The following is a 13,283-nucleotide window of genomic DNA, read 5'->3' as shown; positions in this document are numbered from 1 at the left end:
AAAATATATCATATTTTATTATAATTTAACAATGATGAAAAACTTAAAATCATAAAAAATTATTTAAAATACATTTTAGAATTTTTTTAATTTAAAAATAAAATTATTAATTATTTATCATTAATTTTGTAACCAATATTTCAATTATCTATTTTATTTAAAATACCTTTTCTCTTAATTGAAGGAAGGAAGAGAAGAAATTTGACCTAAACATCGGACCACAAAGCAACATAAATTGACGATCAGGGTGCCTGGGACACTTATAATAGCAAAAAACTATTTTTCTAGCAAGCATATGTAATTATGTTTTGTAACGTCCCAAATTATATACGTCATGCATATAAAATAAGACGTCATCAATGCATAATATGTGAAAGTAGTTAAGGATATTACGGATTACATTCATCCTTATTTAGTTACAGAATTTTTAAACTTAACGTAGAAGAGTATTTCAACTTACCAATAACCAATATAATATCTAAAACGACTAAGCGGCACAGCTAACTCTCTCCAATGCTGCCTCCAAACGAACCTCTTCGCCATCTGCTCACATCCAAGTGGATGATCATCGCCAAATAAACACATTCCCAGTTAAAACACATACACATATTATAAGAGTAACTGGATATACAAGATCATATTATCCCAAGCACACACCACATGCAAATACATACTGATGAATCACACTATACACATAACTTGTTACTCTTTTCCCTTAACTTGATACACTTGATACTTGACTCGTCCGGACTGGAATGATTGCCGAGCTATGGCGGGTCATGCACTCGTGGTGGCTTATGAAACTTGGGCTCCCCGCCCTACCACACTCACGAGGTTAATCCGTTATCACTCACCTTGGAGCATACTGGAAGCCTCCAAGACTAGGACCTCCTGCTACTCCTCACCACATGGTTCAATCCTCTCTACTTGAGAATGACTGACCATTGGAGCTTCAGGATAACCCCCAAGACTGAGCTACCATGCAATCATTCCATACACAATAAGGGCACCACCATGTATCCTCTCCTTGAAGATCATGGAATTACGTCCAATAACATTCACCACCATGACCTCACTAGAGATTCATGGAATTACGTCTATTAACTTTACTTGTAGAACCACACTTTATTACTCACATGATGATGCATACAGACATCCTTTAAAACAACATAGAATAATTCAATCAAATAGTATACTAGCATGAATAAAACATCAAGTGAACACATAATGAGCAAATCAAAACACACGATCCATCAGATACCGAAATGTTATAGGCTATAGACGAACACTAGTACATCACGTGTACTACAGAGATCATAATTTGGGTGTTGATGAAACATTTAGATTTTTGGGAGGAAAGAACCTGACAAGGCACTGCCTTGCTCCTACGTATCTCTATTTCCAGTAGAGAATCAAGGCTTACGTAGTTCTACCTCAAAATCATTGATTTATGATTTGATATTTTGATATTTTGAATATTTTGTATTTTTGTGATTTATCCTATTTTACTTAAAATGCAGGAAATAAACAAAATCAACAAATAAAAATAAAAATAAAACAAAAAAAAATAAAACTAATTATAAATAATTAAAGCAATAAAATAGTTCAATACGAATATGGGTGAAGAGGTACAGCTAGCGGTGCAGAGTAAAATTGAGGCTCCTTAGTTTGGGCTAAAACCTTTTTATACTGGCTGGGGTGTAAAGATGAAATTATAGACGCATCCAGAAATAGTATGCTTAAGCCCATTTCTTTTCCCTTACCTTTTTTTTTTATTATTATTATTTTATTTTATTCTGTTTGCACAGAGTGGGCTTAAGTTCAAACAAAAAGGGGGTGTGAAACATGAAATCGGAGGTGCAGATAAAATTCTTTTTAGTTTTAATATTTTATTTCTTGGCCCAAAATCTCTTCAGCACATTAGGGGTTCATTTCCCTTCTCTTCATTCTTCCATTTCACACAAACACAATCACGTCTATCTTCTCCCAGCCAAGAAAAACCCGAGGGAGTCATCTCCGCACGCTGCCGCCTCTGCTAGACCGGCCACCGCGGGTCACCGTTAGTCCGTCGTCAGTTCGGCCGTGCCACTGCCAAGTCCCTCACCGGTCGTCGCTCCAAGCTCCCTTTCTCCTCTTCGCGCGCGGGAAGCTCTCCCCTTTTCTTTCTCGCTTCGAAGACGACCACCCAAAGCAAGGATCTTCCTCCACTACGCAAGCCGCTTCTGCCAGACCGACCACCGCGAGAGGACCTTCAACCTGGTCCGAAACTTCGCCGGCAACGCCACCCCGACCGCCGCTGGTCACGGTTTCAGATCCACCTTCTCTCCCTTCGAAAGCGGCGATCCTCCTCCACCTTCTTCTCCGGCTCCTCGCCGCCGCTGCTACTGGCACGAGAGGACTGGCGTCGTCGCCACCGACGACGGGCGTTGCGAGCGGATGCGCAAAGCGCCAAGCCCTCCCATCTCCTCACCGATCGAGTCCTAACTCTGAAAACGACCCAGTCCCTTTTTCTGCCGTTATTGATTGCACGGTGGGTTGCTATGTGCGTGAGCAATATTTGGTGAGGAAGAAGATGAAGGCGTTGAGATGATTAGAAGAAATGGTTAGAGGTTGATGACGGCAATGTTGCTTTGTGAGGGAGGTGGTGATGGAGGAAGGTTGTGCTGGTTTGTTCATTTGCAGGTTTGGATGAATGGCCGATACAGTGGTTGTTGGCAGTAGCCGTGGGTGCAAGGATGGTTATGGCGATGCATAGATATGAATAATGGTTGATGATTGAGGTGGCAGAGAGGTAACAGTGAGGGGGTGGCAGCTGTGGCGATTCGGAACAGTGAGTTGGTGATGTCCACGGTGGTGGGTTTCATGTTTGGTGTATGGTGGGAGGTAACGGTTGAAACTAAGCGTGTGTGATAAGTTCTGTAAGTGAATTATGTTAAGAGTTGTATCAATGAAATGTGTTTTGAACTGTGTTTTCCTGGAATTAATTTGTATCCCAGTGTTCTGTGTGATATGAAATGAGCAATGGAGTAGTGATGCAGGGAAGTGTATATGTGATGAAAAAGTGTTAAAAGAAACGTCCTCTTTTCCGCTCATAATATTAACATCCCAAACAATAAATAACAACCTCAAATCTTAGACTTAGTGGCCTACCTCTAGAAGCTACCTCTTGAAGCTTTATCTTCACTGCATCTTCCACTTCTCCTCTTCAGTGGCTTCTTGACTTTTCTCTGTAGTTCACCTCATGATTTGGTGCCTCTCAGATTCTCTGTTTAGTCTATGATGAAACAGTGTTTCTCTGTGACTAAACAGACATCCCACTCAGCAGCTCTTACCCAATTATTTATTTAATTATTTATTTATTTTATTAGTTTTTATAAAAAGACAAAGTATAAAAACAAAGTTCTTACATGTTTAATATTTCAAACAAAAGAAAATCACTAGTAACTCAGATGGGAAACCATCAAGAGTGAAACCTTCCTGACATGATGCTTTTTTCATTACTGCACATCTAATTGTTGGATAGTTGTAAAAGCAATCCTTTAAATCAATACATATATTAACCATATTTCACTCAACTCAGCTTTCTTATTTTTGTTAGGGATTACATACTGGCTTCTTGCTAGACACCATTTACTACCACTACACATTTTTAGATCATTCAACTAAAGATAAATTGATTACAAAAAAACATCGTGTTTAGGATGAAATCCCTCTATCTCTAGAAATACGATGCAACATGGGGGACTTTTCTTTTCTTTGACCAAACTAAGTTAATATTTTCCCAATTTCATACAAAAGTGTTTTCTTTTTTATTCTATTTGCTCCAAACAAAACATAGCGATTAGGAATTATTCCATCAAAAAGCTGGCCTAATACTCAAACTTATGTGACTTTAGAGAGGGGTTCATTGGATGATCAACACAAAATCTGAATCCAATCTACTTAATGGATTTACACTGTTTCTAACTCAAAATTTATAAAATAAATTTATGGTGTCTCTTGTCAAAAATATTTTTAATATAAAAAATTTATATTATATTTGTATGAGTCACTCACTAAAACTATCCATTAGTTTTGATATTTTATAGAGAGAAAGTTAACTAAATAAACAATACAATTAGTCCAACTTAAACGTGTAAGACAAACAAGTTTATGAATCTTTCATATATATATATATATATATATATATATATATATATATATATATATATATATATATATATATATATTATATGGAATTCATTTTTTCACGTTACTTTACGTGAAACTTAAAAACACATTTGATTTTTCAATACTCTCAAATTCAATCCATATTTCTATTACTTCACTGTATTTGTGATGTGAAACTTAAAATCACATTTGATTTTCTGACACTCTCTCAAATCTAATTCATATTTCTATTACTTCACTCTATTTGTGACTTATTAAGCATTAATATATACCAATACTTAAATTAGGGTTTTGATAACAAAATGAATAAAATCAATTTGGAGAAGAACATGGGCAAGGAGGACACGAGTGAAGACATGGTGGGTCTATCAAGGAGTAGATTTACTTAGGAGACACAATACCAAATGAAATACGAGTCCAACCATATAAGAGATTGACATCATTCTCTGTCCAAAACCTTAATATAATAGATTAATGAGTCTTTTATCTTTATATAATGCTCTACTTTCTCATTTCTATCCAACGTGGGACTTAAACTCACATTTGGATTCTTAACACAATCAATTTGACAAGAGACAATGGAGGTGATGATGGTGAGTGATGGAAACCCTAAAGTTACCTGTAAGTTGAGCATTATCAGCGGTACAAAGACAATGTTCCAGAGTCACTGAAGTTTTAGAGAAAAAGTCACAAAGACATGCAGACTCATATGAGAGTGAAACCTTATGAATGTAAAATTTAACTAAAAAAAATCATTAAATAATAAATAATTTTAGAGATTAAAATAATTAATAATTTTAAAGATTTTAACTCTTTATTATTCTTGATTTTAAATTGATTTCTAATTAATTTAACACTCATTTTTTTGTTAAATAAAATTATGATAATTAATATTAGAGATCAATTTAGATTATAATTCATAAATAAATTATAATCTTTTATTTATAAAGACCATTTTAAATACTAATAACATTTAATTTATAAAATAATATCTAAATTAATGAATATAGTGTCTAATTATTTTTTTTGTTTCTAAAATTACTTACATTCAATTATTTTCTTACAGTGATAATTACCTCATTTTAAATTCATTTTAGAAAAAAAAAGCTACAGAGTATACTAAATTACTGGTATATCTCATTATAAATTTTATTCAATAACATTAATTCAATTTTTTTTACTGAAGAAATAACATTGAGTTATAAGTTCTTTGACTTAACATATCAAGAAAATTTTATTTTATCCCAAATTTAAGTAATGCGCCTTCGTATAAATAAAAAATAGAAGAAACATATACTTCATATGCAGAAGTATAAATTATTTAATTATATTTTATATTTTTTCTCTTAAAATTTATATAAATAATTAAGATATTATAATAATAATAAAAAGATATCTAATTAATAAAATATACAACTTAGTATATGGTAATTTCATTATTTTCCACAATAACATTTTTAATATAAAAAACAACTCTTTAAAATAAATCTCAATAAAATTTTAAATATTTAGTATTTAAATAAAAATATATATATCCTCCCATATTAATGTTTATATTTTGATAAAAACTTGTTCCTAAATTTATCTTAATTACATACGTGTTAGCTAAATAACTAATAGAGAGACGTTATGATTAATTGAACGATGGATAGGCTAAAAAAAATTGGTGTTTCATTTTAAACTAAAGACTTTTGCTTAAAAAATAAACATATTAATGATAATAGTAAGAATTCGTTTTATTTAATAATACATCACTACCATTATATTTCTAAACAAAGCTTAAAATCAACAATTCTTATACAAAAGTTGACCGATGTCTTACTAAATATAACATACATACCTTAAAGCTCAATAGCAAGTCATGGTTGCCAATTCAATAAAACAAGAAAAGTTAAACATTTATTTCATGATGTTTGTTTAGTCGTAAAACACTCTAGTGTTGGTGAACAGTTGAAAAAGGAAGGAGTCCACCATCTTTAGTTAGTTGACTTAATAGCTGGACCCAAAATAAAGACGTTAAACATAGCAGATCCAATATTAAACAAGCTCAAACAAAATATAGAAAAAGTGCTAGATAGTCAAGTGCAGGAATGAAAAAAAAGAAAAGAAAAAAATTATTTCATACCATTTAACAATTATCTGACAATTAATACAGAGGTAAAATAGTTATAAAAAATTATATTTATAAAAGAAAAGTAAAAAGTAGAACATAGGGTAATGATATTTTGAGATTTATTATATTTATTTCACAACGTATTATAAGAATAAAATAATAATGAGAGTTATATACGCCCAAGAAAAATTCTTAAACCCTAAACACTTGTAAAAAAGACTAAAATTTTTTTGACATACTTAAATATTTTATCTTTATTTGACACTATATTTATTTACTTTTTTTTAAACAATACAAAAGTTTATATTTTTTTTACTATTTTACTCTTGTAATATGTGTTAAATAAATGTAAAAGTGTATTATAGTATTATTATTTTATGAAAAAAAAGTAAAAAGTGGTGTTAAAGTAAGTAATTTAGTAAATGAAGTCATCACACACGAAAATGAATAACGATATTTTGACATATAAATTTTTTATGTTCATTTCATGTTATCTTGGGTTGTTTTTTCTTTTTTTTTTTTTTTCTTTTGCACATATAAAAATTATTTGTATGAAAAGAATATAACGTGTTCCAAGAATATCATGAAAATAATGACAGGAAATTTGTATTACACACAGCAATACAATATAGGAGACTTAATTGAATGCAAGATATGATTAAGCTCCATAGAAAGCATAACTTTAAGACACTTTTTTTTATCTTGATACAGAGAGAGATCTTTATTTTAATAAAGAAAGTAGGACGTGATCCTAAAGGATGGACGGATCAGGTATTCATACACACACTCTCTCTCTCACGTTGACAAAACAAGGCAGTCCCATTGAATCTATTTTATGGCATTGGCGGTATTCTCATTGTGGCAGCACTTATAGCTGATGAAAATCTCCATAACCCTAGGACAATCTGGGCACTTGATGGTCTCTGGTAACTTTCCTGCAACATTAGGAATCTCAAGGTGTGAGCAACGGTGAGTGGTGGCCGCAATCTTCGCATGGTACTCTTTGAAGGATAACCCAAAGTCCTTTTTTATGCCTTCTTTCCATTTCTCAAACTCCGCTACTGTCTTCAAGACTACGATTCCATGGCCACTCGTCACCACAGATGGCCCTTTACTGAGGAGAGCCCAACCGCTTTCATTCTTGTAGGAAAGCATCTTTTGAACTTCTTGGGTCACTGCATCAACTGGCTTTTGAACTTTAGTCACAAACAAACTCTCTATGCCACTCCAAAACCGCTTCGCCAGGCTTTTGTCTTCCTTTTCCACACAAAACAACTCTATGGAAATCTTTGCCTCCTTTACAGCCACATCGTTTGCAAGGGCACTCGCGTACTTACTGAACTGTTGGATCCATTCTTTGTCCTTCCCTCCATAGAACAAAATGTACTTCTGCCCTTCCACCTGTTCATACAAGTATCGTACATCACATCACAGTTTAAACAAATACTGTTGAATTATGATAAAATCTTGTACTTTTGTGAGAAATGAATATATTTTACCCAGCCGTTTATGATGGGATGAATGTTTCCTACTACAGAGCCAACCCAATTGATTTCGTTGTTTATTTGTTGTTCACTGAAAGTTGTAAACGGGAAAGCCCTGGTTCCATGAGACTGAATCAAATGGAATGCGTTGGAGTGTTGCACCTTCCCTTGAGGGCTTAACACCACAACCATAGGATTCTTTTTGAAGTGCCATTCCTCCTTAATGTACTTGTATCCTGCTATGATTCCAGAGTACTGCACCACGTACCATGGCATCTTGCTTTTCAAAACCTCAAATTTCTTGCGCAGCTGCTCGGTCCATGCCTCCACAATAGGAATCCACACAATCTTATAATTCTCCTTAGTTTTAATCGAATCATAAACAGGTCGCAGTACTGAAATCTCTTCTTCCGTGATGTCTAGGGAAGAAATAAACAGGTACACGTTCTTCTTTTTTAGCACAGTCATCTCCACCTACCAAGCAAAAAATGAATCATCATTAGGAACTATAATATGGAATAATAAGACATGCTCTGTCCATTATCCACATAATCAATCTCTATATCATTATCTACGTTATCAAAGGATTGTAAGAGTCTCCATCATTAATGTGATCGTTATTGGTAATATATTTTATTATGAAAACAATAAAAAAACATTAAAAGTTTTACATTAACAATATCATTTTATATTAACTATATAATTTTATATTTTTTTTCTTAAAGCTGGAGTTAAGAAATCAAAATGACTAGGACAAAATAACAGTTACCTCAACAAATTAACAAACAAATTAAACAGTAATAATTCAATTAAGAAATAGAAAAAAAATGTGAATATTTAATTGGCAAATAAAAATCAAATAAGACTTCATTAAAAATGTCCAAAATTTATTAGGGACTTCTAATTAATTAAGTGTTTTTTTAAAGTATTTAATATATTTCATGTAAATATATTGTCAATAAGTTAGATCATTTGAAAAAAAAACATTTCATATAAATTTTGATACTTATATATATATATATTTATATAATTTTGGTCTCCATCTTAAGAGATAGTTGTGTCCCTTTCTATAGTTTGTACGATTTTATGCATTTCAGCCTGATTATGGTGGTCCAAATTACCCTTCTTTGATCCTATTATAACTTAGAGAGCACAATATTGACTTAAGCAAAAATGTCACAATCATTTTCTTTCTTTCTGATGGACAAATTTTCCACTTGTTTTAAATGAATGGAAGATAGAAGAGTTATAAAAAGTACCTTTTTTTCTTTATTTTATGTCTTAAAAATTTAAAATGTGCCTTGACGTACGTTTATTTTAAATCAAGTATAACCTAAACAAGAAATAACGAACCGTGGTCTTGGTAGCGCCATGAAACAGAGGCTGAGGAGCATCCTTGTTGAAAATCAGAACCTTTAACACTTCAATTATTTCAGTGGGACTTTGGAAAAGCCTTTTAAGCTTGCGATGATACTCTGCCTCATCTGAAACAATACAGAAAAATCCTCTAGTTAGTGTGTCCTTCACTACTCCATGCCTTTTATTACATCAGTTATATAGGTTTGAATCAAAAGCACATTTTTTTCGGAAAAGATCAAAAGCAAATATTAGCTATTAGGCAAAACGTGAGAAAATAATTAAAGGCACAGAAGATTAGTTTAGTTGCTAACCTATCTGCTGTCTACATAGCGTGATCTGCTTCCTGAGTTTGCTGAGTATGATGTTGATCTTTTGACCATAGTGAGACAGTTCGTGTTTGTCCTCTCTTAAACAATCAATAAATATACATTCAATGAAATAATAGGGAAGGTTGTACATGAAAGAAACAAGCATTAAGTAACAAGACGGTAACTTACGATTCAGTGATGAGACAATCAATCTGAGTAACTACAGAGACGATGGTGATGATAGCCCAGTAAACATCGACAGGGATTTGCTCTATTGCAAGCCCTAAAGCAGGTAGATCCTTTATGTCGTAACTGGTAAGCTTCTCCAACTCAAAGATTACCTCAATCACTTGCAGAGTTGCTTTCACCAAATTGTTGACCTCAGCAATGGCTTGGCGATGCTTCTGAAGAGCTGCGGGCCTTGTGAGCAATGGCACACGCTTCAGAATAGCCACCGATTTGGCAAGAGGGTCTGTGGGTTGATACTGAGCCAGGAGCCAAAAGTCGCTATATTCCAATGCAAAAGCCGCCAGTGTGAGCACCGCTTTTGCATCCCACTCGTATTTTGAGAGCTTGTTAAGTATGGCCATTGTTGTTTTGTGAGCAGTTTCCTCATTTGGGGCTAGCTTGCATGCCATCTGCCACGACAACACTCACTATGTCATGTTTATCATCTATTACTCATAAACATAATGTTTTCATGAATTTTATTCACTGACATGACTTTTTGTATTTTACTATGTATGTATATATTTTGTATAATTAGATCTGTGAATTACCTCAGAAGCAATTTGTTTGAGGGTACAGAGTGGTGATTTGAATTGGGGGATCTTGTCATCTATGGTCTCCAAGCTTGCATGGGATCCCTGAAAGAAAATATGAATTAAGTGCATAGATATTTGAATTGAAGGATACGTAAATGTAAAGCAAAAACTTGGAGGAAAGAAAAAAAGTGACCTGCACAACATTGTCAACAATGTGGGTTGAACGTCTGAGAGTATTCTCAACAAGGTTCAAAAGAGAATCCACATCAAACTTTGTGTCACTGTGGACATGGGTTGAGTAAATTTGCTCCAAAATCTGCTCATCTGACATGATTAGTGGGTTACGCTCGTTCTCAGCATTTTGAAGGAGAGACTTGGCAGACATTGTTACGTCCGTTCTTAAAGGTTTGGAAGCAAAAGAAAGGATTTTGTTGTTGACTCGTCGATTGTTGCTGTGTAAGGATTGGTCGTAAGCTCTATCCTATTTATAGTACGAAAACGTGGCTGTTTATTGCTGCTTCTTTTTTTTCAAGGCACAAATTTAGCTAACATGATACCGTGGTTTCATTAACACTACGGGCTATGATATGTTTACCACTTTTATTGTGCAAAACCATTTTACAATTGTTTTTATTAATTTTTATTGAATAATTTAATTTATGTTCTAATTTAATATTTCGTTTTCAACATAGAGTTGTTAATAAATGATCCAAGAAAAAAAGTGGCTGTTAAACTAATTTTTCTTTTAATGCATGCAGTTTATCAAGAAATTAACTATTTTTATAATGTTATTCATAAATATATAATTTATTTATAATCATATGTATTTATGTATGTATACATACATATATATATATATATATATATATATATATATATATAATGTATTTTTTTATGTTATTGAAGTATTTAAAATATAAAAAAGAAAACCTAGAAATACTTTGAGAATAAACCTATTTGGAAAGTGATTTACTAAAAAGAACTCTTACCTGTTAAACGCACAGATTAGGTTTGTAATTATTATGGAAGAGAAATAAGCTTTTACTTCCTACCAACCATTTCATAACTTTCAAATAAAAAGTAAGTTTTGTATCTGTAAAATGAAAAAAGGATTTAAAGCAAAAATAATTAATATAAAGTGCGTATAAAAAATTATTAAATGCGTTAAAGTATGATGATCTAATTATGAAAAGTGTTTGTTTTTAGGAATTTTTTTTACACGTGGATTTATTCCTCAAAAGGATCTTTAATCTAGCGACGAGACTCTTTTAGTTTTTTTATTTCACGTTTTGACTGTGGACCTATATATATATATATATATATATATATATATATATATATATATATATATATATATATCATGCACTTCGTTAAATTTATTATTAAATATCTAAAAAGCTTTTATTTACTATTTTAATTTTATATATTTGAATCAAATTGGTCGCTCTATTATTCTATAATAAATCTATATATAATTAAGAATTTACAGATACATCACTTAATTAATAAAATAATTTTTACTGACTTAAGCTTTTAGATTCGCGTTACAGATTGTAATTATAGTTGTTTCGTGACAAACAGCTTCCTACCAAACATATGTTACCATGTAGGAAAAAGAAAAAGTAGTCTAGAAATCATCATGTCTAAATATTGAGTTAAATTGCATGTTTGTAGATTTGTTTAATCATAAAATAAATATTGTTGTCTTGACGGAAGGAACGTAAGAATTTTGATGAACTATATTTGGAGTGGACAGATAAAAAAAATACTAAACGCAATTAGTGTATAGGAAAAAATAATTTAAAAAGTACGAGCATCATAAAAACAATTTTCTAGAATTAATAACATTAATTTATTTTGGTTTTTAGTTTTAATTTTTGAGAAAAAAAAATGTTAATCTAAAAATATGCACTCCTGTTTTTCATTCACATCATCATCGTATATATAATAATCAAAATTATAATATCTATATATATTATTCTAATTTAGGGATTATCATCCATGTTCTAAACATTTTGATTAATATTACTTAGTTATATAAAAGTCATTAAAAATACTATAAGAGGGTTAAAATTTTGCTAATCAATAACACTAGTATAAGAATTTTAAATATTTTATACAAGAGAAACATAATTGAAAGAAATAAATATTAAATTGATAAAGTATTTGAGATAATTCTAATCAAATTGTAATATTTTTTGAAAGTATATATATATATATATATATATATATATATATATATATATATATATATATATATATTATATATATATATATATATACTTATGTATTGTGAATTTAAGATTATATGAGTTGGGTACAAACAAAGTCTCATATCGAATAAAATAAGAGATGAACATGAGTTTATATATACATAATATATCTCTATGATAAAAGGCCTTTTGGAGTAGTATCAAAAGTAAAGACTTGTTAAGAAACATCGGTAAGTTGTTCTTGTTTTGATTCAAGTTGTTTACTTTTTTTTGGATTTGAACTTGTTGCTTTTGGATTTCTAATTTTTGGTATTTGTAATTAATTTTGTTCTTGTGGCAGTGTGCTGGTAGATGGCCATATGAATTGGGCATACGAAGCTTTCAAAAAATATCATTGTGCTGAGCTTGTCGATTCCACCCCATTAGCCTGGTAACTAACATCACTTCTGTGTTTTCCATGTTCTAATTTTTTTGACCTAATTCTGCACTTTTCATCATTTTGTAAGCCTTTTTTATATATATCTTTCGAAATAATCTCTATTTTTCTGGAAATAGAGCTTCTTAAACAATTTTTGTCTGCATATTTTGATTTTCATATAATATATATTATTTCATTTTGACAGTTTTTGTAGCTTTACTTATAATTGTGAAATGAATGATTTGGCGGGGCTTGGAGATTGTTTATGATAAAACTATATGATCTGGGTCTTCTAAAGCCAAAGACTTTGGCTGCATGCGCTGCTATTCTCCAACAATACAGGGAACAGAAATAAGATCCAAAAGCTAAGGCCTTTCCTAACCCTTTTTCAAAATAAAAGAAACAAATGACAGAGAAAAAAACTTCTCTTTGTTGTACTACTTTCCAACTTTTA

The 13,283-nt window shown here is 31.5% G+C and overlaps 1 protein-coding gene and 1 long non-coding RNA gene across 2 annotated transcripts; both read right to left on the bottom strand.

Annotated features, from left to right (window-relative positions):
* Nucleotides 1-341: 341 nt before the first annotated feature.
* LOC148194620 (uncharacterized) lies at nucleotides 342-3,474 on the bottom strand. Its single transcript, XR_015781655.1, has 2 exons — nucleotides 3,151-3,474; nucleotides 342-543 (listed from the first exon to the last, which is right to left on the bottom strand). It is a non-coding gene; the product is annotated as an uncharacterized LOC148194620 (long non-coding RNA).
* Nucleotides 3,475-7,050: 3,576 nt separating this feature from the next.
* On the bottom strand, nucleotides 7,051-10,635 carry LOC124830919 (protein SIEVE ELEMENT OCCLUSION B-like). Its single transcript, XM_088097432.1, has 7 exons — nucleotides 10,392-10,635; nucleotides 10,214-10,300; nucleotides 9,624-10,072; nucleotides 9,438-9,532; nucleotides 9,121-9,251; nucleotides 7,783-8,241; nucleotides 7,051-7,684 (listed from the first exon to the last, which is right to left on the bottom strand). The coding sequence occupies exons 1-7, from the start codon at nucleotides 10,581-10,583 to the stop codon at nucleotides 7,112-7,114; spliced, it is 1,986 nt and encodes a 661-aa protein (XP_087953558.1). The 5' UTR covers nucleotides 10,584-10,635; the 3' UTR covers nucleotides 7,051-7,111.
* Between the last annotated feature and the right edge of the window lie 2,648 nt (nucleotides 10,636-13,283).

Source organism: Vigna umbellata, chromosome 8 (genome assembly GCF_029865625.1).
Source record: "Vigna umbellata cultivar VRB3 chromosome 8, Vumbellata_1.0, whole genome shotgun sequence".
Lineage (NCBI taxonomy): Eukaryota > Viridiplantae > Streptophyta > Magnoliopsida > Fabales > Fabaceae > Vigna > Vigna umbellata.
This window is presented reverse-complemented; position numbering and strand designations above follow the sequence as displayed.